Source organism: Tinamus guttatus, unplaced genomic scaffold (assembly GCF_059628265.1).
Source record: "Tinamus guttatus ecotype Peru unplaced genomic scaffold, ASM5962826v1 Tinamus_guttatus_pri_ptg000145l, whole genome shotgun sequence".
Lineage (NCBI taxonomy): Eukaryota > Metazoa > Chordata > Aves > Tinamiformes > Tinamidae > Tinamus > Tinamus guttatus.
The window spans coordinates 467,363-492,477 of NW_028288679.1; the positions used below are offsets into that span (position 1 = coordinate 467,363).

Here is a 25,115-nt window from a genome sequence, read left to right on the forward strand (position 1 = left end):
TGACATTCTATTATCTGAGTACTTCCCCTCCCCCCCCAAAAAAGGGTTAATTTTCAAGTTATATCTTCTTTCTGAAGTTTTAGGCATTTTTTTTAAAGGCCATTTATTAAAATACATATTTAACACAAATGTATTCTATTCTTGGACCTTGCTATGTAATTTAATCCAGAGACTATTATACTCATCACATAAAAGAACCCTAAAATGTAACTGATGGGGTGGGGAGGAGGCAAGGAATTACAGAGAAAGGAGTTGGGGGGATGAAGTAACATTTTCTGTGTTCATACACATAAAATTTAGTTACTAAAAATAACCTCCATCTAGTTGTTTTAAAATCAGTTCTGATAAATAGCAGTACTACAGTCTCTCAGGAGGTACTGATGATTTATTAGTCAATTTTGGAATCAGAGGACAGATCCAATTCCCATATTAAAATTCAAGCATAATTCCAACCTACTTCAGCACCACCTATTCCAACAGAAAGACAAGTAGCACATCAATGAAAGCTAACCTGTGATCCATTAGGGTAACTGTATCAAACAGGACCATAGCTGAAAATAGTGCTGTACTAACTTTTCAGCTTTGTCTGCTGCATTTAATAGTAAATTTCAAACTTTCGAGGGAGAGAGGGAGGCAGGGAGGGAGGCAGGGAGGGGAATTACCTAAGTTTTTAAGCATACTCATTTGGGGACTGTAGAAAAACAGTACTAGAGTGCTGGAAAGCCCCTCCGAAAAAAAGGAATCTTAACAATAGGTGTGAATAAAACTGTCGGGGCAATCCATTTATTTCTTCATTATTACACACATTTTTACAAAAGCTAGTACTTTAAAAAGAACCAACAGATAAAAGCACTTATATAGAGAAAGAAGAACCGCTTATATAAGCGCTTGAAAGTTCCAAGTTCATAAGTGTTTCTTCTGCAAATGCTGAATTTGCCCTTTTAATAGTTTGCTCATACAGAAATAAGGAAGAAGGAAAACTCAGCAATATTACCTTTTAAGAATAAGTTGTTGACAGCCTCAGGTCTGGAAAATATCTAACTTGATATATTCTTTTCCCCAAAGCATTTACCAGCTTAGTATTTCAACAAAACAAAAAGACGGAAAAATAACACAGCACAATTCTTATACACAGATAAATGAACAAAATCCCCTAGTATTTCACAAGTTGAATCCTGGTCCAGTAAGACAGTGACAAAACTCACAGAATCATGATGGAAGAATACCTAATCCCTGAGGTGGGGATAAGGCCCAGAAATTAAAGAGAAGAAAGAAAGTGGAATTGGTATTAGAGAACTCAAAAAACAAGGCTATGTGAATTGCTTTTAAGAGTTTCCAGAAAACAACTTCTGGGCATTGAAAACATTGTGAATGACCAAAATTTCATGTTTTCCTCTCAAGTTCTGAAGAAGTGAGGCAACATCTTCCTTGTGCTCCAAGAAAGCAGCACAGTTCCTCCCTGCTATCCTACCACCTTCTCTTCTGCTAACACCATTCCTTCTCCCTCCCTTCACACAGACCACTACCTACTTTCTTGGGTCTTCTCGGCTATCACTTTTCAGTGGGACTTTACTCATTTATACTCTCTTGGTTAGCAGGAATCCCAAAGGGCTTTAGTCCTTGACAATACTACTGTTAGGTCACACACCAGGGAAGATGTGTCAAATACTTATTGGTTTCTTCCTCATAGTGTTTCACAGAAGACTGACTGTAGAGCTGTAGGAAGAACCTCAGGTAATTTAGACACATTAAGTCTGAAGTGGCAATGCAATCAGACTAGACCCTTTTGAAGAGGTCACCTCTTAGTGTGTGTAGTATGGCCAGTATTATGGGTGTATCTTGCAATAGAAAGACATGTGTCCTTAGTCTAGTGCAATGTTGAGCAAAAAGCAATCAGTTTAAATTACTAGCTGCTATCACAGTTACCCCTATGACACACTCTTCTACTGTCAGAAATTTGCCAGTTATAAAATTGACTCTAAGTGAAGAGGATATTGATCTAAGATATATTGTAGAAGACGAAAAAATGCTCTTGAAAATACTTACTGAAGTCACCTGTGAGGAATACTGCTTCAGCTCCTGGTGCCCACTCTTTGCAGTACACTCCACCATCCACGAACTGGTTAACTCCAAAGGTTTTGTAACTTTTTGAAAATTTGTCAAGACCTCCTTCGTTTTCCTCAATGTTCTTCAACCGTTTATAAAACAGGGAATACCTTTCAAAGAAAATAAAGAGTGGTTTTTGAGAGGGGGTATTAGAGGGTATTTTGGAGGGAAAGAGGATAAAGTTTATTAAGTGCCTGTCTTGTATTTAAAACTGGCAAACATAAGAACATAAAAACATGTTAAGTGAGATGGACTGTAATGTTGCATCCTTGGACTACAATATCTACTCCACTATTCTTTACAGAAATGAAAGAGAAATACCAAGTACATAAACCATATAATTTCTCCATGACTGCAAAGTTACAATCTTCACGTAACTCTATTTTCCCTACTGTAAGGGAACAATTTGTACTTCAAATCTATTCCAATGCTTGAATTGACAGTCAACAAATCTCAGGGTTAGTACACAAAAGAGCAATTTCACACTATCTCACTAGCAGTTTCCTCAGACTGTTTTAATTGGATATAGGCCTCAGAGGGAAAATTGTATAGGTCCAATACATCTACCACAGCTGATTTTAATATATAATCTCAAGACACAGAAAAGTTTCCAATACATCATAGCAAGAATGAAAAAATAGTTTAACATTTGTAGAAAGCATTTCCTTAGCCACTCTCTAGAAAATCCCGTCAGCAAGAATATATACAATCCTCTGACACCAGACATATTTGAAAAAATTACCACTTCCTGGAAATACTTACTTGGTATTTACTTTTTCCTTGTAAGACTAGAGCTGCCCTAAGTGTCTAACACAAAAACTTAATAGCTTGGAGTTTGTTGACAAATTTGTCCCCATTCCCCTAAGGAATCCCATGAATTCTGAAGTGCATGAGGTGCACAAGATAAATTAGGAGGACTGACTGTCCTCTCTAAAACGTGAGCTGCTATGTGAAGAAGCATGGCTAGAACACCACAACTCCACTGAAAAGTTTATTCATCCTAGATGGAAGTTAGGAGCTTATTTTGTTTCCTTCTTTAAATTAGACACGATAAGTACAAAGGAAAGACAAAGACTAGTAAATTACCAAACAGTTTGGATAAAAAAAGTCACTGTTCAAAGTGTCAAGTTTCTGTTTCAGAACTGGCCTTCAAATTATGAAGTTAACATTGACTATTTAATGGTTGGCTGTACTGAAACAGGATTAATTATAATTAAATATTACAGTATTATAATTCCTTCTAAAGTTAATCTCCCAACAGCCTTTATTATGAAAACTGATACTTGCCTTTAAAAAGAGAGAGAGTCAAAAAAGGCCCTCAGGATGTACAATACCAAACATACCTAGAAAACCTTCTGCCCACCCCCCTGCAATGTTCCTTTAAAAGCTGCTAGTTGCAAAAAAGTACTATAAACACTTTTCATCCTGAAAATCAGTTTCATTCATAGTGCTTGGTGGAAAATATTTTGTCAGATTTTCTAATGATATTTCTTATATACACATACACACACCCAACTGATGGACTGAAATTTTAAACAAGGGGCAATGACAAAGCAATTTATATAAATAAATAAAATCAAGGTTAAATACATAAAAACAGAACAAGTCACTAAAATGGCCTAAAAGTTTACTGGCAGCTGGTAAAGGCAAAATTACTCTATTATTGAAGGGTTCTCCTTGAACAAATGTTTTGCCTTTTTTATGCTTCCTTTAAAATACATCAGTTGCCCTATAAGAGCACAACACTATTTGCAGCTTGCAATATCTGTCATAAGTTGCTTTGAAATTGCTGTATGGTTCATATATTACCTTTAAACAATTCTACTGCAGCTTGCCCAAAAACCTTCTAAATGCTACATGCAGGCATGTCTGTTGTAACGTCTAAAACTATCAAACTTAAGTAATGAAAATTTGACAAGCCTAAAATAAGTACGCGTATAGATATACGCACACATTTATTTATATATAAGTCTATATATTATAATATACATGATAAAGGTCTGTCACACAAATCTTCGAAAGCTGGAGGGAGGAAATGATACTTTTAGTAACAGAACAGCAGGTCACTGATAACTGCAATGTGTGAACAGCAGAAAGGCTTAGATACAGCAGCACCGTGTCTGGTGGTGAGCTGGTCCCCTACCACTCTTTCCCACTGACTTCGCCATAGCAATAGACCAACCAACCTATCAGTCTAGCAAACAAATTAAAGGTGAGAGCGGTTAATTGGATGGAGGCAGGGGGTTAAAAGGGGCTTTCAAAAGACAATGACATATACAAAGCCTTTCAGAAATCACTGCAAGTAAAGCACAAGTAAGTTTGGACTCTTGTTACAGGAATGCTAAATGTACATCCGTTGTTTCAATTTTGTCTTTCAGTGCATTCAAAGTTTAAAGAAATGCATAAAAAGAGACCACTACATTTAATATGACAAATGATCATGCTTATTACTCTAAAAGGCACTTCTCATTCAACTTGCGCTGCCAGTGGTCAAGTCTACATGGACAAGAGAAACAGAATTTCTTTTGAAGGATAAAAGGCTGGAGGAAGGAATCAGGCTCTCCAGCACACTAGGCAAATTCTTGATAGAGATATAAGACACTGCAAAAATAATTGAGGGAGAGAGCGACTTTTAAGTTTGGAACAATTATTGCAGCATTTTGTACACTTGGCCACAATAGTTGGCCCATTTTCCACAACACTATTTGTGATACACAGCAAGATAGCTCCAGTATTACAGCTGCATTATACTTGCAAAAATCTAGAAGATTTAAGAGCTAATGTTCTCCATAATCATTTAAGTTATATTCTGAAACATATTCAGTGTTAATCTTTAAAAATTCATCTCATGAAGTGATCAAACTGAGAACTACAGTTTATTCAAAGTTCACAAGAAAAAACACAAGCTTCTGAAATGGATCAATTACTTCTGCTCTGAACTATACTCAAATCTCATCTCAGGAGATGAAATACATCTGGCCACAGAAAGATGTCATTTGTCACAGAAGGTCTTGTAAAACAAAGCAGAAATGTTGTTCTGTATCTTGTTACTATTTTACAGGGGAAAAAAAAAAAAAAAAAAAAAGATAGCTAAATGCATGCTCAGGATCCAGACCTAAAAAAAAAAATTAAGGTTTTGCTTTCACAGAAGCGTTACCTTCATTTCTGGATTACTGATGCTTGTTAAGATAATTTATCTTCTAAACTAAATCCCCAGAATCACAGAATGGTTGTGGCTGGAAGGGACCTCTGGAGACCATCTAGTTGAACCCCACCACTCAAGCAGGGACACCCAGAGCACGTTGCACAGGGCTGCAGCCAGGTGACTTTTCAAGATTAGATTAGACACCAAAAATTTACACAGAAAATTAGATTTTTTTTTAGCTGTTTCAAAGATTAGTATCATTTACTAACAGCACACAAGCATTCAAAAACATGAGGTAGCACTGACTGTAGCATTTACTGATCCCCCAAATTCTGTATATCATGTCATGTTGAGGATAAACAGAAATTACAGGCCAATCTGACACACAAGAAGCATCAGGACACAAGTCAAAACAAGGAGGCTGATTTCTGTCTGTACACTTTTCAAATCTTCCTGGCTTGATGAATCACTGAAAAAAAAAATCTTTTCAGGATTTGTTTACTTTCTTGTATCAAAGTTGGTATTGAGGAGGTTTTACAAAGTTAAAACTATAGGACGGTATACCACAAAAAGTCACAGCTGCTGCTCTCATGGTAATAAAAAAAGAAAAAAAAAAAAAAAAGACTTCTAGATACATAACAACAATTTCAGGGGATGAGTAACTGTAAGGTACAGATCAAGATCATTATTTCAGGCCAGATGTGATACCAAACATTCCTAGCAAATGCAGAGGAAACATGTGCACACAAACACACACACGCATTTGAAAGGCTTACAGAAAACCATGCCAAATGCCTTCTCAATTCATATCCATTCGCCTCACCTCGACTAACAGATCAAGCTAAAATATCAAAATTAGGTGTTTTCTTCATGCTTTCTGGAAACAAGGACTTCCTAGTCTTGGTACTTCAACAAGCACACATACACCCATCTTGAAGAAATACATTTAATAACAGAAAAGCACTTCTGCAGCAGCATATTTTCTTCTTCCTCTGATCTTTCACAGTGGAATAGTGGTGGCAATGACAAACATGTGGAGCACAGTGAGAACGGGCTTTTTATTATATTCATAATTTGTAACACAGTATTGATTTAAGTCCCTGCTTTATATACAATCATGTTTGAAATTTTACCATAGAAATGCAGGGATTTGCTAACTTTCCATAGGAGCAGGATTAAGCCATCTCACACAAATTACTAAAAGAGCTATCCACAAAGCAGAGGCTCACCAACGCAAGCACACAATCACAGAATGGTTGAGGTTGGATGGGACCTCTAGAGATCATCTAGTCCAACCCCCATGCTCCAGCAGGGATACCCAGAGCACACAGCACAGGGCAGCATCTGGAAGATCTCCAGAGAAGGAGACTCCAGAAGGAGCCTCTCTCGGCAGCCTGTTCCAGGGCTCTGTCACACTCACAGTAAAGAAGTTCTCACGTGGAGATGGAACTTCCTGTGTTTCAACTTGCACCCGTTACCCCTCGTCCTGTCACTGGCCACCACGGCGAACAGCCTGGCCCCATCCTCCCTACATTTGCCCCTCAGGTACTTGAACATGTTGATCAAATCTCCTCTCAGTCTTCTCTTCTCCAGACTAAACAGGCCCAGCTCACTTAGTCTTTCCTCATAAGATAGATGCTCAAGTCCCTTAGTCATCTTTGTTGCTTGACACTGGACCCTCTCTAGAAGCTCCATGTCCCTCTTCTACTGGGGAGCCCAAAACTGCACCCAATACCCCAGATGCCGCCTCACCAGAGCTGAGTAGAGGGGCAGGATCCCCTCACTCGACCTGCTGGCAACGCTCCTCCTGATGCAGGCCAGGATCCTATTGGCCTTCTTGGCCACAAGGGCACATTGCTGCCTCATGGTCAACTTGTTGTCAACCAGGACTCCCAAAACCCTCTCTGCGAAGCCGATTTCCAGCAGGTCAACCCCTAACCTGTCCTGGTGCCTGGGGTTATTCCTCCCCAGGTGCAGGACCCTGCACTTGTTCTTATTGAACCTCATGAGGTTCCTCTCTGCCCAGCTCTCCATCCTGTCTTAAGTCTCTCTGAAACTTCACAGTGAAATGGCTATTGAGTTAACATTTTTATTCCTTCAAAGGTTAACATTTTTTGGTGAAGAACATTTCCTCACATTTTCATCATTTAAAAGAAAAAATAAAACAATCATAACATTAAGCATTTTTTATTCTGAGTACTTGAACACCTGAAATAACTTTTTAATAGGAGAAATATATACATCATAGTAAAAGATGACCTAGAATTTATCACTGCATATAAAGCTAAGGAAGAATGCAAACCTAAACAGTTCTCACTCCTAAGAAATTACTTTCTATGTATTTGGTAGCCATGACATACAAAACCCTTCTCATGATGCATGTGGTATCACCACCAATTACGCCCACCTAGAGAGAAGAAGAAGAAGAAAAAAAAAAAAAAAAAAAAAAGTGAGAACACAAAAGATGCCCTCATTTAATCAATATGGTGTTGCATTTCAAGGTGGCTGTAAAATATCAGGAAGTTTTAATGCTCATTTTCATACCTTACGCACCCTGCCCTCACCCTCCCCCCACCGCCACAAAAAAAAAAAAAAGGTGTGATTATTGCAGCTTACAGAATAGTCAATTTCATTATTTTAAAATCTGTGGTGTCAACACTCAAATCAATCATTTTATTCTCTTCCCTGACAGGACTGATTTTTATAGCTATTTATCTTTCAGATTCTTTCAAACATGCTAGCTTCTGGGTCATAACTTACCTATACAATGTTGGCCCAGTATTAATGCTAATTTACTCAATATGAAAGGAAATAGGAGAGGCTTTGTGGATGGTATCTGTTTGTCCATATGAAAAGCCCACTCCAAGTACCAAAAGGGGAAAGAATCTGAAACAAATTGCTCAGTAACATACATCCTCTACACTCAAACCCTCTCATCTTTCAATGAGCATAAACATTTATAGTAATGTCAGTGTTAAAATAAAGCTAGAGTCCAAAGAAAACAGAGTTCTCTAAGTCTGCTGAATTTCATTTCTTCAAGGGTGTTGATGAGACTAAAATATCCATGTAGAAAGGAGGAGAATGGTTTATTTTCCCTATCACCCCCCTTTAAGCAGCTAACCAATTTATCACTTGACTCATAAGCACCTTAGAGGAGTCTTTCTCCCAAAGTTCTGCTTTTTCCCCACCGCAGGAATCTGCAGTGTGTATGTGCAGTGTCTGCATTACAGTGAAACAGGCAATAGGAATGCAAGAGCGCCTAGGTGATCCCATCCAGTCTTCTGCCCCCATACAGCTATATCTGTACAATACTGCTCATCATCACTGAGATGACTGAGACACATTTTAAAAACTGCCTAGGTTTCTCCTCATTTTTTTTTTCTTTTTTCCTCTGGAATACTAGCATTATGTTAAAACCACACTCTAAAGTTTGGCTCAATAATGTATTGAGAAAATGCCAATTTTTATTCCAACAGATTACCTGTTCCACAGGAATCTGAGAACATGAGCAAGGTTTTTATAGACACTTATGATGCATACAACAAGAAAGTCTCAGGTGTTGCAGATCCCCTCCAGATACCACAGACTGAACATTCTTTGGAAAATGGTGTCCAAAACCCTGTAATGCAGTCACTCATCCTTTATGGATGGTGGATATCAAGTAATTATCTACATTAAACATGTAGACAGCAGCTTCTTCACACAAAACTCGATAGCCACCAAAGAGGAGGAACTCAGTCTGAAACTGAAGGTATGTTGTCAACAATTAGGCCCTAAACTTACATACCTAAGTAGCTCTTCCCCAAAGGGCCTATTCAAAATGCTTAGCTACAGTAAAATAAGCTCAAAAAACTATGTCACAAAAACAGACTTGACACTGTTCTGTGACAACCCTTAGGGAAGCTAGCCTGATTCTACAGATAAGCTACAGTGTTTTGGGGGCCTGCCTGCAAAATTCCTTCCTCCTCCCAAATTTGATGAGACGCATCCATAAGGAGCCAGGCCATCCAGGCCTACTCCATCACACACCCTTGGATCTCTACACTAACCCAAATGAAGTAGGTATCTTTACTCATGAAATCATACAGGTGGTAACTGCCTTCTCATGAAGCATAGTATTTACAAGGTATCTGAGAAAGACTGGATTTACACTTATTAGGCTTTGCAGGAAAGCCAGAGTAGAATTATTCTTCTTTTCCAGCTAGTCAAAGGAGGTGCACATGGAAATATGTAAAAGCACAAACATGAAATAATCATCAACCAATACCCATTTTTATTTCTGCTGTGACTCCTACCATTTGAAAGAAGAAAAAAACTAGCTTAACATACCTGAATTGTTTTTAAAGTAGAGAGCATGAGGCCATTCACGAAATGCAATTTATACTATTGTTGCTTTGGATTTGGAGGCGTAGTTACACACTTGCACCAATACCAAAGTCAAGACAGCATCAATTAAAGAGCCCTTGCTGCTTGTTTTGTCCTCTACTCTCAAGGTCACAATTCCTCCAAACCGCCCTCATTCAGCTACTTACAGAGGTAAACTTATCTTTCTACTTTTATTGTTTTTAAGTGGAAAAGGATTGAAGGAAGATAAAAGGAGACAAGATTAGGTTCTTTCTGAAGCAGTTTCAGCAGTTCAATAAATCAAATGCATCAGAAAGTGATAAACTATAAGGTTCAGGAAGAACAAATTTCTGTCCCCAGCTGCTTCTTTAACTATTTTCATCACCAGTGAAAGCAGATCAAAGCAAAATACTTGGATTTAATTTAATTTGGTTCTCTTTTCCATCCCTCTGCCTTACCCACATTTCATTATTCTACTCTGAGCACTACACAAAGCAACCATACTTGAGGAACAAAAGCATACAAAAATCTCATGTGGTCACTATGAATTTCAGAGCAATAGAGATTTACTGCATTTTGACTTATGTACATCAACTTTATTGTTTTAGATGATTGATTTGAACTTTCTTCCACAGTGGCATCTTGTCCCATTCAGTTAATCTTTTTAATACATTTTAAAGCAGATTAACCAGCATTTGAACAGCCTATAACCTTTGAAGTATTAGAAGGATGCTGAGAGAATACATTTCAGAAGTACAAGAGACCAGGAGCTGATGGACAGGGAAAAAGCAAGAGGCCATCATTTCATTTTGCTTTTCCACAGGTCTAGGAGTAGATGCTTCCTATGCCTCTGAAATCATAGTACTAGAAAATCTGTGGGTTGCTAATCTGAGTTTTCGTAAAGTCCTATTAAAATCCTTCACTACACAAGTACTTCACCCCTCTTTCCCCACCACTCACTAGACTGTTACAGGACCAGTAGTAGCTTTAACATTACACTGAGCCCACACAGACCACCTCCAGAAGGTACCTGCCTCTGTTATATCTCTGTATTAAGGTGTGTTTTATAAACTTTAAAAGCTCAATAGGTTTATTATTTCATGTAGGTAATGGCACAATAAGACAAAATCAGGTTTGCATATGTCACAGTTAAACATAATTCGCAAATACATGAGGATGGTTTTACATTAAAAGTGTGGAAGACTGTAAAGAAAACACATACTTTAATTATAATAGGCAGAAGAATTCAACAGTGAAATTCAACACTGATTTTAAATTTATAATTTTATACCCTTGAAGAAAAATCTCTTATATAAAGTCTAGATATTTACTAGATATCAAGTCCATGAAATATGCAAGGGTGTTTTGGGAGATCTTGTGTTTTTTGCAGATTACTCTTTATCCTTTATCTCAAGGAACTAATGTTGTTTATTTCTACGGTCTTCTTTTTCCATGAAAAGTCTGATAACAGCTGAATTATGAGATCAGAGGCAACTTAGCATCCATTTTTCAGCTCAAAGCTGCAGATTATCGTGCTCATATGAACTTAATAACATTGGACAAAATTAGCTGCTATCCTAAATTTGTGTGCAGAGGGGTCCAACGTGTTAACTCATGCAGTTAAAACATTTCTGTTATGATCCTTGCCATCAAAGTAGTGCTAAGATTAAGACTTGCTTCAGCTTGAGGATTTTTCTTTTGTAACTTATTGCTAAAAAGAGCCCACAAGCAAAGAACTATAGAAAAAGTAAGAAGGGTAAAAATTTCAAAGTAACCTTTCCAAGTGTTCTTTAGTCTGCAGATAATGAAGGCCGACATGCATTTTTTCATTTCCAACAGACAAGATAGATCTGCTCTGTGTTTTTTTGGTCTCAACAGGAGATTTTCTTAATATCTCCTCAAAGGAAAGGGGGAGGAGAGGGTGGGTATAACAGCACTGTCTGCTCTTGCTGAATCCCTTGATCATAGTGGCTTTTCTGTTACCTGTATCCAAGGAGGTTTTTTCACCACAAGTAAATGCATTTACAAGTTGGGTGTATTTACTACATCTCTCCAACTAAAATAAATCTGTAATACAGGAATCTACACTGCAGACAGAAGCAGAAGGAGGGAGCGGGGGAAAAGGAGAGGGAAATGCAGGAGCAACCACAACATTGTAATTCAGCGGTTACTTAAAACTCCCAGGCTCCTTCCATGGTCAGTGAGAGGAGGATATCACCTCCCAAACCACTCTTTGAAGATTCTATTACTTCAATATGCAGACCTAAGGTAGCACTGCACCTCAAACTAAATGTAGTTTTAACAGAAGTGGTTACATGTTAATTGTCCTCAAGCACATATTTGTTAATTTTTAAGTTATTCATAAAGGACAAAGAGCTTGAGAAAGCATCTTTTTATATAATAAATTTATAAATTTAACTGCAGGTCAAGCCATGATAACAATGTACATCGCAGTATCTGTAACCACTCTGTAATATTTTCTGGCACTTTCATTTATTTTGTCATTCTTGCAGAGTTTTTGACATCCTATCAGCAGCTGCTACTTTTGATACAGATGTAAAACTAATAAGCAATGAAGGCTAATAAATATGAATTTATTTCAGCACTACTTCACCAAGACAACCGTTTGCTGACTTGAGTTCCGGCACACTGATTTCTTGCATAGCACAAGTACGGGAAGCAAGTCTCCTTCTCGCTTTAAACATTAAGATGATTTAGGAACTTCACCAGCATTTGACAGCTATAATGTCTTGCCATCAGCCTCATAACAAACATACACACTGCTTGATTCAGAAGCAAATGAAGGAGTGATTACAAGCTGTACTAAATGCACACTTAAATGCAATCATTTAGTAATAGGTATTTTGCTGACTTCCCTGAAGCAATCCTGCATCTGAGAGCGCCCTTCCCCACCACAATGTTTAGAGGCCATCTTACCCATATCCACATGTTTGCTCATCCATCTCCTCCTTCAGTTTATTAGAAACACATGGATGCACCTCACAGGTTAAGTGTAACAAATTACTGATGTTTAGAAGGTGCAATTCCTCTCCATTAGAGGCCTGCAGAACTAGACATAAGAGGTAAAGACATCAGAGGGCAAGAGAGCAAAAGCACAAACAGGAAACACCCACATGCTGAAGGAGCAGCACTTACAGTTAGAAAGTTACTTTATCTTTATTAACCTTATAGAGTTAAAAAATGTACCTACATACTTTTAAAACAACCAAAAAAACCCACGCATGAGCCACCCACAAAAACCTTAAAAGCAGCTAGTTATTTAGAAAGAGTTGTAATACAGCTATGCACACTCTGCCTCTGACAAAACTACCAAAATATTTAGACCTTTTCCTCATGACAGAGAAGCTAAGATAGCAATTACTAAATAATGCTTAAGGCTCAATTTAATAAGCTTTCCTTTGTATGCAAACAACAAATTTACTGCTAGGACACTTTGTTTATTCCATTTTACACAGCTAAACATTTATCATACAAATTTTAGGCATGAGTTTTTTTCAGTTATCAGGCATAGTCTTGCTATCCCTCTGCTTAATAGCCTTAGCTGTGCATAAAGTGTACACTAAAGACCCTTATTTTAGGTATAATAATTTGCTTTTCTGTTGAGAAGACATCAAGATATTTGGGATGGTTCTTTTTAAATGCCTGTAACTAGAGAGCAACTCCATTATATTTGAGCAGAAAGCTGCAGAAACGTAGAGAGACAGATTTCTTTCTAGAAGTCAGCAGACTACAACTGTGTTAGCTCATGTTTCATATTACACAAGAGAAAATAAACTGAAAGGCCAGTTGAACAGTTACAGCATTGCCCTTTTCCAAGGTAATCAGCAGAGCATGTAGCAAAGACGTGAACACAAGCGTGACTGGAAAGACAGCAGCTGATAAAGAGGCTTGTGCCAGGAGCACGTGGGACGAGCCGCTACACAGCCCTCAGCGCCAGCTCAGGAGCACGGCCCACGCCAGGACGCACTTCAGTAACTCTGATTTATTACTTTAATTTGAAACCGCGTTCTTGTTAAACATTCGGGTTTTCATATTGCCAAAAGACACTAGCGTATGTAACACTAAACATTAATCACATACCCAGGTAAGCTACAGAAGCAATATCGTTATTAATTTGTTTGTAATGGGTACACAATACAGTCATTAGAATTAATTTATCTGGTTTACTGATGCATTTTTACTTTAGGTATGTAATTTCTTCTTGTTAGTAAGATTTACTTCAAAACCATAGGGTAGACTCCCTCCATTTCAGAACTAGTTTATTTCTCCTCTCAGTAAAAGGTATTCATCACTAGAATCATCCAAAAAACACAACTCTGCTAACCATTAAAATATACTTTTGAGAACTGACTGAAACTTAGATGTTTTTAATGTTTTATTTACTGGAATTATTCTTAATGAAGCTGTAAATAACAGCATATCAATTCCCATTTGATTCTACTGTCAGCTATTTCTAACAGACTTTCTTTGTATTAATAGATAACAAGGTCAAGTCTGGAAAAAAAATAGATTCGGTGGCTCCCACAGCACCACTACTGACAGCTACAAAGTTGGAATCAAAACACAAACTGAAACCAATAGCTACACTGATGGCTTCAGGAAGAGTTGAAAAAATAACAAGCTATTTGGTGGGCAAGTGCTATTACATCAGGTCTTCAGCAACGTGGAAGTGTCATTCTGCATCATTTAAAGCAAATACTTGCATGGTAAGAATCAGCACATATGCCTCCTACAGGCTGCCAGAGGTCTGCACACAGTCTATGAAGTCTAGACTCACTTGTCACTTTCATTTAATTTTAGTTGCCTTTAAAAAAGTTATTTTCAATGTACTTTTTACTAGTTTGCCACAGCAATAAGCATAAGCAACCATCTGTTTCTTCCCAAATTTGGATTCCAAGTATACTGTATCAGTTTGCCTTCTGCGTTCTTAGCGATGCTGCAAGTAGTTTTAATTGGCATAACGTAGCTGAACACAATGCTAAGCAAGAGTTATCTTTCCTCATAAAGACTCAAGAAGTTAAGAATCAAGAGATTTTATTGGCTGCCAAACAGGAGATAGCTTTTCTCTGTCAGTAGTCATTCTTATTTCAAACAAAATTACACCTGATATTTCTGATTACACCAGCCACTTTCACGTAGCCTCTTCAGAGGGCACATCATGCAATAATTTTGTTTATTTTGCATTTCCTAAGAGAAAACTGTGCAGCTACTCTAGCTACAGCTGCAATGAGAATTTCTATAATCATTCTTCTCATCTCCTTCTATGTTCCTAAATTAAAAAAACACCTACTTTGACAGAGCAGATCAATGCTTCTTATACCCAAAAAGTCCATGCTACCTCCGAGTTACGGCAGAAACAAACGGAAATCTTTGCAGCTCCATAAAACCGCTGGTTACAGGTCTTTCTCCTGGTCAAATTTAGATTTGACTTCTATCATAAGAGGCTGTCAAAAGAGATAGTTATGGAAAAGATTTCCACATCAATATCTCTGTTCTGCACTACAGCATCCTGCCATCCTATAATATAGTCTTCATCTTATCTAGTGTGGCCACAAGCCTGCATTATTTCACTTAAAGCAAAATAATCCCTTAAATCCTTTTTAGCCTCAATGTTAATGCTGACAATGAGTCCAAATTCATCGTATATAATGTTAAGTAGTCTTCATTAAGTGTTCCTTTACTGTTGCTAATAGAATAGCCAATGCATCTACTGCAGATCCTTTGTATTAGTCAGTGTTTCTAGGCTTACATTAAATGTCTGGGTATTCATCAACGCGCGAAATAAATGTCCTGTTTCTTTACCTCATACACAAGTACATTCCTGATGTAGTTTTTTCCTAGCCTTAAAATATTCAACACTCACTTTTAGATAAATTTCCTATATTTTACTGTAACAAAAAATCATAATACTTAAGGGGGGCAGAAGAGGGGTACATATGTTATTTTACATATAAAGAATACTTACAAAGAATACTAAAAGGTGAAAAAAAGAAAGGTATACTTTATCACAGAATGGTTAAGGTTAGAAGAGACCTCTAGAGATCATCTTTATTTTCTGTTGTTTCCAACTACTATGCCAGTTTGACCTGACTTTGTTGGTTTGTCCAATAAATATTTTGCACTTCAGCTTGGAGCCTATATGGAGCTGTTCATATTGACTGCATATTCAATTAATCAGGTAAACCTAATCTGCTGGCCTGTAAAGCCAGTGAAGAGAGGCTCTTCCAGAAGAGAGTGCTAAGGAAGAAGGTATCACCTCCAGTAACGGGAAAATAAAATGAACGTAGAGGCATTGAGAAGAGGGAAGAAGGAAGAAAATAGATCCAATTTACCTTCCAAATTATTCATACCAGCTTTAGGCACTTTAGGAAGCATCACGCTCAGCAGAAACATCACGCTCAGCTTCACAGCACAAATCTGTAAATTTAATTCTTAGGTCCAACTTCACTGTGGACAGGATCAACAAGAAAAGAGCACTCTTAAATGCTCACACGTTCCTCAAAGAAAAATGTTTCTAATTAATATCAATAAATTTGAAGTAGAACTAGCATACTTAAGAAATATCAGTAACTACCACCAGATAACAGTTTATTTCCAATGATGATGAACATACAAAAAACATACAAACACAAAATACAAAAACATGTACTCTTGGCTCGTGCTTTGAATAGTTGTATGCAAAGGTACATGTTTCATTCATAGCCAAACCTTTCCAAAGGTGCCCTCTAGAAGGGCACCTTCTGCACTGGATGTCTTCTGGACATCAGTGAGCAAGCGCAATGAAAAATGCATGGCCACTAACAGATACACAGTCATCTCCAAAAAGCAGATATAAACAGCAAGTTCTCCAAGTTATCACACAAACTTAGAAAAGAGAGGAGCTTGGATCTATTCTTCTGAAGCAGTAAGCTGCTCTCCTTCACCCAACAACCCACTATCTGGATAGAGCCACCTACATCATTCCCTGTCAAAAATGCCCTAACCATTTATTAATCACAGAGCAAACACTAAGCAGCAATTCTTGGACAGATCCCAACCATAAATCCATTTTCACATATTTTAAGTTCATAAGGACACTTGACATCCTTCCAAGACATATGACTCCTGCCTACCATATTTTTACATTAGCAAGTACAGGCTGATAATCATAGAGGTTAGTAGTGCTACGTGGCCTCCAAGCATATTTTAGTCTTAGATCTATAAAGCAACTTGTCTATCAGAGCATTGGAAAGGTTATGATTCAAGTTTCAAGCTGGTATAATTAAAGAAAAGATCAAAACAATAGCTAACACTGCACTAATAATTCATGACACAAATCATCCGCCATAAGCATTACCCACAAGGGAAACTGATCAGACACGTAAAAACCCAACGTAAATATAAGTGGTGAGGTAGCTTGCAGCACATGTTAGCACACCTGTGAAAAGTGAGGAGGAGATAGGAGTGAGGAGAGCATGAGGAATCATGAGCTAAAAGAGCCTAGTGTTGCATCCTGATACAATGCACAAGCTAATCACAAGCACAGATCTACTTTTAGAAAGTAAAACTGAGAAAGCCTCAGAGATCATGGAAGCATTAACATTAGTCCAGTACTAGAAGTTGAGAAATATCAGACGAACAGTTAGCCAAGGGAAGAACAAAGAACTATGTTTAGAATTCCATACTCATCTTGTCTGCTTTTAACACAATACACGTCTACTAAAACAAGTACCAAAAATGTAAAGGAGTCTTCCGTAGCACAGTTTTTCACAGGATTTTTGTCTTTATTTATATAGATACTTTTGTATAACAAAAGCTAATATTTTTAAACCATTCTTTTATTTGAGATAAAGTGAGATGGATGAAGTTAAACAACAAATAAGTTGAGTAATGTAACAACAGTCTTTTAAATTTTTAAGAGGACTTACTAAAAGGTAAGTCCTCATCCCCACTATGACATTACTGTGATTTTCTATAGGTCTTTTTTCCCCCCCTCTTTACAAAAGAAATTACACTCAAAGTTCTAAGTGACTGAACAGCTCAAAAAGTTGTCTTTTAATGTATCTGTCTATCTTTGAAGCACAAAGGAGCAAAAGCATTACATTATATTCCTGGTAGGAAAATGTGTGTGTGTGTGTGTGTCTGTGTGTGTATAAGAATACAAACAAGTCCAAACATTTGCATTAAATGTATACTATATACACATACAACAATGTTCCTCCCTTCTCCCCTCTCCTACCTGAAATAGGCACAACCGCACACAAAAGCAGTACCTCTCTTTCTGGAATAAAGCCTAGAAAAATACTGCCAGCTCCACTTCTGAGACTGGAGAGCTGCCAAAGTAAAGGTTTCTAACTGAAGCCTAACAGGACCATAGACTAGTCCCAGAGCTTCGACCATACACATCTCCTTAGCTAAGGAGGACTTGCTACACACCGGTAACAGGGAATACATGAAGGGTAACACAAAGGGAGAAAACTCATGAACCAAAAGCTTCAATATTGCTTCATATTACTTAATATTTTATACTTAAGATCTGAGTTAAGAGCCATAACTCAAGAATGAAGACAGTAAAGCTGTTGGGTCCATAGAGTGCATATTCACAGAATGAGTGAGGTTGATTCTGCCATGATATATTCATTATATCACAGCTGAATTAGTTTTGCATAAATAAACCTGTGATATTCTGCACACTGTATACAGCTCTGTAGAACTTCATTACTTACATCTTCCCCCATACCCTGAAGAGGCTGATCTTCTACATCTAGATCACCTTCTGCAAGGCCACACATACATAATACTCTTAAGTGCTACTTTCTGTCCTTTTCTTCCTAAGGCACAGAATGTTTACTAAAGCTGCAAAATATTGCTAATAAGGAGAAATAAAAGACTGACAGCTAAAAGCCCTTTTTAATTGTCATTGGAACTGATGCAAGATTTAAGTGCAAAACAAACACAAAATTGACAGAACAAGTGCTAGCTAGATAGAATAAATAAAAATTAGTAGGACTAAGCACTGGAACAGGGTCCAGAGAAGTTGCAGAATAAACCTGGCAGGCTTAAGCCCACACAGACAGACTCCTAAGCAAACTGGTCTGAATTCAGTGTTGACCTGATTCTGAACTGGAAACTGTGACTTCAATAAAATCCCCCTGTCCCTTTCAACCCAAATTGCTCTATGAAAAAAAAAAAAAAAAAATGCTTACTGCCTATTGTAGCTAGTTCACTCTGCTTAAAAAGCCAGGGACATTACAAGATATGTAAAAACAGCGTAGACAGCAATAGAAACACTACAAACACTGCAAATGACAAGTCTCTAAAATATCTTGGCAATTACACATACACTTACTCTCAGCTACTATTCATTTTCTTTGTAAACATACCTGTGTATACAGTTAAAAGAAATTCCACATTCCTAAAACAATCAAAAAATACAAACTTACCCAATTTCTGCCTCAAAAGACATTTTGCGATTAATGCTTTTAGCAATTTTCCTCAAATACCTTATTATCCTATGGGTTTTCTTCCATAGGATTTAAAAATCTGTTGAAGTAGTTACCAAACTGTAAAAGGTAAACTTCTGCATCAACACTATCTTAAAATGTTACTGTAACTATAATATCAACATATTGACACGAACTGGTATATCTACCTAGTGATTTCCATTTTAATTTCTCATACACAAGTTACACAAATAAGACTAATATATATCCTGCTATTGCTCTGTGAGCATTAGATATTATTTCAAATATTCAAGTACTATTTGAAATTCAAAGCATTCCAGAAATGTAAATCAATTGGATGTGGACAAAAATGCCACTCTCTTCAGACTAATGTCTAAAACACCATAGGGAAAAAGAATTCTGGATGCAAGATTGTATTCACACTGCAAATCACTCCAAGCTATGTATTTCTATTCTCTCCTTTCTAATCTTTTCAACAGAAGGTAACTGTGCAACTTGTGCCTCTTTCTTCATGTACAACTTTCTTCGCACACACACACGCACACACACACGCACACACACACACTGATCTGTATCCCTTTAGTACCCTATAACAGAGGTGGCAATGCAGTCTTTCTGGAAGGTGATGGCATTGCGTATCTTGTTGGAATTGACAGATAGAATTACCATTTGACAATATTTTATCTTTGCAGGACAGGGCACCCTTATGTGCTATCTCACGCTGAACTCAGCAGAAACTGGAAGCCACCACATGATCCTCACGGTCTAACCTTAGGTATCTTCTCGCTGCTGAGCGGCAGCTCCCGCATAACTCCCGCCCTCAACCTCCCAGTTATCCCAGCAATGGCATTTCTTAAGGCAACATCTCACGGACACGTATCTGAACAAAACAGAAGGCTCTGCCTTGCTCTGCCTTTTGGTCAACCTTCAGCACTATTAAATCAAGGACACCAGCCCCGATTTTATAAGACCGAGCTTACAGAAGTGATATATATAGTAGTATAGAAGGCTGAACTTATAGAAGTAAGGGGAGAGGAAGCCATGTAAAAAGGCCACTAGACTGCAGGCTATAAAGGATTTATTCCCAAATTTCCAATAAGCTGTAATTTTATTTGCCGCTTTTAACAAGACATCCATTTCTATTTAGGGGTAGCTGGGTTTAATGTGTCTTTGAAGGCCTCTCGAGAAAAAAAAAAAAAAGATTGAAGTCAGACTCTCTTCAGAATCCGGGAAGAAACTGGGCAATTTAAGTAACTGCACTGCAATTGTTAAAAATGGTGTAAAACTTATGCAAAGTCACACTGCAGAAGTCTAAAAGCACATGCCATATTTGAAGTTCTCTTGAACATAGATTGGATTCTTGTATTTCATCATTCATTTACTCTGAAAAATTCTTAACAATTATTCTCGCACTTTTCTGAGCTACGTTTAGTGCCTTTTCTTTAAGGCTTTGCACACTAAATGAACGATAACATTTCTATTAAAAGTGAAGTCAATGCAGACTATCAGTAGAACCTGCACTGTTAGGCCCAGTGAGTTTATAAATCCCTCACTGATGCGTAAAGTGCCATTCAAAAAACACTGTGCTACACTATACACTCTTATTTGGTTATATCTCAGAAAAACTGCACCCAAAAAAAGATAAAAGAATCTTGTAAGAAGGCTATTTTCACTATTTATCTCTTAGCAAAGGTCAGACTCCTAAATCCAGGGCAGAACTATAGGCTCCTCTCTAATTCCAAGATACCCCGTAACAGCAGCAATCAACAACATAGATCTGCCACACAGGGTCACAGGAGTAAAGCAGTTCATTTGAGGTACCTAGCACATGAAGTAGAGGTGCAGCACTGGGCATAAGGCAGAGAACGATAAGGAAGTATCAGGTCTGTGTGCTTTTCCCCTTAGGTATAGGGTGCACACATCTGAAGAGAGGTGTGGGTGGGGTGGGGGTGGAAGTAAAGCAGCCATCTTCAACATGTCAGATGTTTTATCAAGAGGAACTTTTTAAAAAACATCCCCCATTATTCCTCATTAAAGAAAATAAAAACTTTTGGATTGTTTACTGAGGAAAGAAAATGATAAGACAACAAACAAAAGATGCCAAAAGCACAATAGTATCTGGACTGAATGCTATGAACAGAATTAAAAATTAACAGAGTTCTAATTAGTAGTGTATTTTGTAACCCTCTTTTGTAGGGTTAAGAGCTGGTAGAACGCATTACACAACACATGAGTATTTTGGCTTTGTATTTATACTTTACCTGAAATCTAGCTTTTACTAACTTGAACCTTTCTGTGTTATCTGACAAGTTCCATTCCTGGAAGAGAGGGGTGTTTCATAAGTACTCTCCCCCCTAGAGGCAACTGCACTGCTCTCTTGCTGTAGACAGCCCATCCCAGAGCACACAACTCGTGTTACACAGCAAGTCAACAGTTCTCCCAGTTTCTGTTTGTGCCCTAGTCCTAAGTAAACCAGAAAGTCAGTTCTGATGTTGAGACAGAACAAGTGTGGTTGCTCAATTATACAAACCAACAAGCTAACAGTGCAGAGTCAATGCACAAAACTCCTGCTGGAGTCCCACAAACCAGGGAAGCCAGCCCAAGTGCTCTGAACAACAGCTTTCACCAAAGGTTCCCACACACAAATGCACTCTTGGAAAGAGACAGGAGGAAAAAATGAAACCACACATTTCTCTTAACATAGACAAAAGGGTGGGTGAAAGACAATATGCAGGACCCAGCAGAGCTCCCTTCACTGCCAACATGCCTGTCCAGCCTCCCAGGGTTGCCATGGTCCACAGTCCCAGGAAAAGTGCCAAGGAAATGGGACCCAAAGCCAGAACTTGCTCTGTCCCCACAGTGTTGCTTTTCAGAAGAGATCTTTCTGGAACAAAACCAAGCTTTGAAATCCTCATACAATAGGGCTCTTGCCTACACACAGTTCCATAACCAAGGACAAATGGCCATAATAAAATTTAAGTATTCAGCAGTACAAATAGCTCACACATAGCCAAGATCTAAGGAGAAATAAAAACAACAACAACAACAACACACAACACTAACCATGAGCCCTAATGAAATCTGTTCTGTTAAAAGTTCAAGGTAGCGTGAAGGGAAAAGCTGTTCCTTAATTAATTCATTATTTACATATTAAGGCATTACACAAAACAGTTAAACAGCTTCAAAATAACCATTTTGGCAGTAACATATACCTATTACTGAGTGGAAGTGAATGTGATATATGGCAGCTTTTTCTTAAAGCAAAAAACAGAAGCAAAGTCTACAACCTAGAACTACATATTCTCCCCTTGGTAGACAGCTAGCTCCCTTTCTAGACCAAGTATCAGTAGCAGGAGCTTTTCACATTTAATGCAAGAACACATTCTGAGCAATACTTACTGTTGCAAAGCCAAGTGGGTTTTTCCTCTATTTTTTTTTTTGCGGGGGGAGCACATAAGCTCTGAACCCAAAAGGTACACAAACTATCCCAAGTAATTCAAGGCAATCATTTGGATCTCCTCTCCGCCACTCTCCCACAAACCAGAGTAAAGCTGGGAGCAGGTTTAAAAGGCATGCAGAAAAATCCACTGCAAAGTCCTCTCAGTGACCAACTCTAATCCCAGTGTTTGCTGATGGTTGGATTCCTGACACCCCTCACATTTTGGGGTAGGGGAGGGGAGAGCAGTAGGAGAAAAAATAACCCAAGAGAGATAGAATCCCCTGACAAATCAATGACTAGGGCACCTTGCACCTAGCATGCAGCGAATATCCAAATTCATCTCTTTGTTAACAGTGTTGAAGACTGAAGAGCAAATGCTGCTACATTATGTAATTACTTGTAATTTTAGCTCATCATCCCCATTATTCCTAAGTCGTATGGTCCTATTCCACCACTTCCAGACACACTGACGGCACCCTCCAGTTCCTCATCCCCCATAGCAGATTAAGTGATTGAGGTGTCCCAATTAGCAAAAACATATTTCAAAATATATTGCGAATTTTAACAATTGATTTGAATAACTTTCAGTCTAAGAAGTTATGAATTTAAGCTTACTTTAAGCTACATCATACCACGATAAATATTACAGCTTATAAATTCCATGCAGAAAAATTCAGTTCTGATTGAACTGAGTTCAGTTCTGACTGCCAGGTATGTAGGTCTCTGCTGTATTTCCATCCATTTTTACCTTATTCTTTCTTTCTAATCAATGCTTTAAGGGGAACTTCCTTCCAACATCTGAAGAGCTAATGAAGTGCTGCACTTCTGTGCAAGAAAGATTTATCATCACCTTTAGAGCCCTGAACTCCCCAAAGAATATGAAATGCAGGCTTGCACACCCAGAATAAATACATACTATGGATTACTCCCTCTGTGAACAGTACACAGCTAATGAATGCTTACAAGGAAGATGAAAAATGGCTCTGCAGGCAGGAGATGGCATAAATGAAATAACCGAGGTAAAGAGCAAATTGAGGAAGTGCTGCAGAGCATTTGTAAAGATCTGAACACACAAAAAAAATGCCGGCTTTACAGTGAAAAAGTATTAATATAAATAGAAGAGAGGAGGAAAAAAAAAAAAAAAAAAAACTTAAGCCCAAACTTCTACAATAACAATCCACACAGTCATTGCCAAAAAGTATATACACCGCCATTACTGTATTATTTTCTAGATGCCTCTCTACATCTTAGAGAATATTAAATTTGTACATTATCAGGTGAAAGTCTGATAGGATAACTCCTATTTTCTGAGGTATATACAATACCTCTTTGCTTCTGTACAGGAAAGCAAACCACAGCAAGTCTATCGCCTTGACGAAAAGCAGTGGGGCCTACAGCACTCAGTTGCTGTCAGCTGAAATCTGATAATCTTCGGTTGTCAATTCTGCAAAAAGTTTAATAAAAGCTGTAAGTCATTTAAGACACCAGAATTTGGAGAGAGAGAGAGAGAGGAGATTTAAAAAAAAAAAAAAAAAAAACCACACACACACTCACACCACACCTCAATTAATATTAAAATAAAACTACCTGTCCTATTTTAAAGATAAATAAATTGCATTTCTAACAGGCAACACATCTGAATTTTTATTCAGATGCAGTGTTACAAAGAATGAAATACACTACAAAAATCAGCCATAATCCTTTTGTGGCTTTTTTACAGAGTATTTCTTTGACAAAAGAACTGTCAACCCCTGAACAGAAAAACAGCTCAGCCTTCTTCATTCTCCTGACCCCTTAAGTTTTACATGATCTGACATCAGTGTGGAGCTCTCAGACATGGAGAATGGTTGAGGTAGAAAAAAACTCTGGAGATCATCTAGCCCAACCCAAAGCCTTACCTCAGTGACAAGTCTTCTCTACGCTAAAGGGAAATAAGCAGCAACCTTCAATGACTGCAACAAGTCTGTAGACAAGTTGCTTTAGAAACCTTTAGCGTTTTAAGATATTCCTTCCTCTCACATTCACACACTGATCTACCTTACCATCCTGATGCAACTGCTAGCACCTATTCAGAAGGTTAGAAAAAGTAATGCCACCCAGAAGCAAAACATTCAATTCCTGATCTTTACTGTTCCTTCTCAACTAGTCATCATCACAATGGCAAGAGACTTATGAAACCCCAAGGGTTAATATCAGGCAGTTCTGCTGAAAAATATACATGCACTGTGTTTGTGTTAACCACTCCAGAAAGCCAGGGTGGTAAACATCATGTCTGATGCCCATCAAGAATCAGTCTTAGAAGAAAGAACGCCAGAAAAAAGCTCCAGGGAGTCTGAAAAGCTCTCCCTAGACAAGCTTTTGGATTTTTACAGTTCCTGGCAGACAACCCATAGAGCCTGGGAAAGATGACAAAAAAGAATCACAAGTTAGAAAACAGAAAAAAAAAGGACAACACAAAGAGTCTCGACTTTCTCAGCACATCCTTTGTTTTGAGGAAACAAAGACTGCATCACTGAAACTTAATCTGGCAAATGACACAAAGAAATACAAACTCACTGCAGTTGAGCACTGTCCTGTTCTTTGTTTAGGGTGGCCTAAATGATGTTGCTACTATAGA

The 25,115-nt window shown here is 37.9% G+C and overlaps 1 protein-coding gene across 2 annotated transcripts in view; it reads right to left on the minus strand.

Moving 5' to 3' along the window:
• The window catches only part of GBE1 (1,4-alpha-glucan branching enzyme 1), a 140,458-nt gene that overhangs the window by 100,146 nt on the left and 15,197 nt on the right, over positions 1-25,115 (minus strand). For both annotated transcript variants that reach the window (XM_088522067.1, XM_088522068.1), the window contains exon 2: positions 2,047-2,216. In XM_088522067.1, the coding sequence (XP_088378193.1) occupies positions 2,047-2,216 (170 nt within the window). The remainder of the gene's footprint in view (positions 1-2,046; positions 2,217-25,115) is intronic.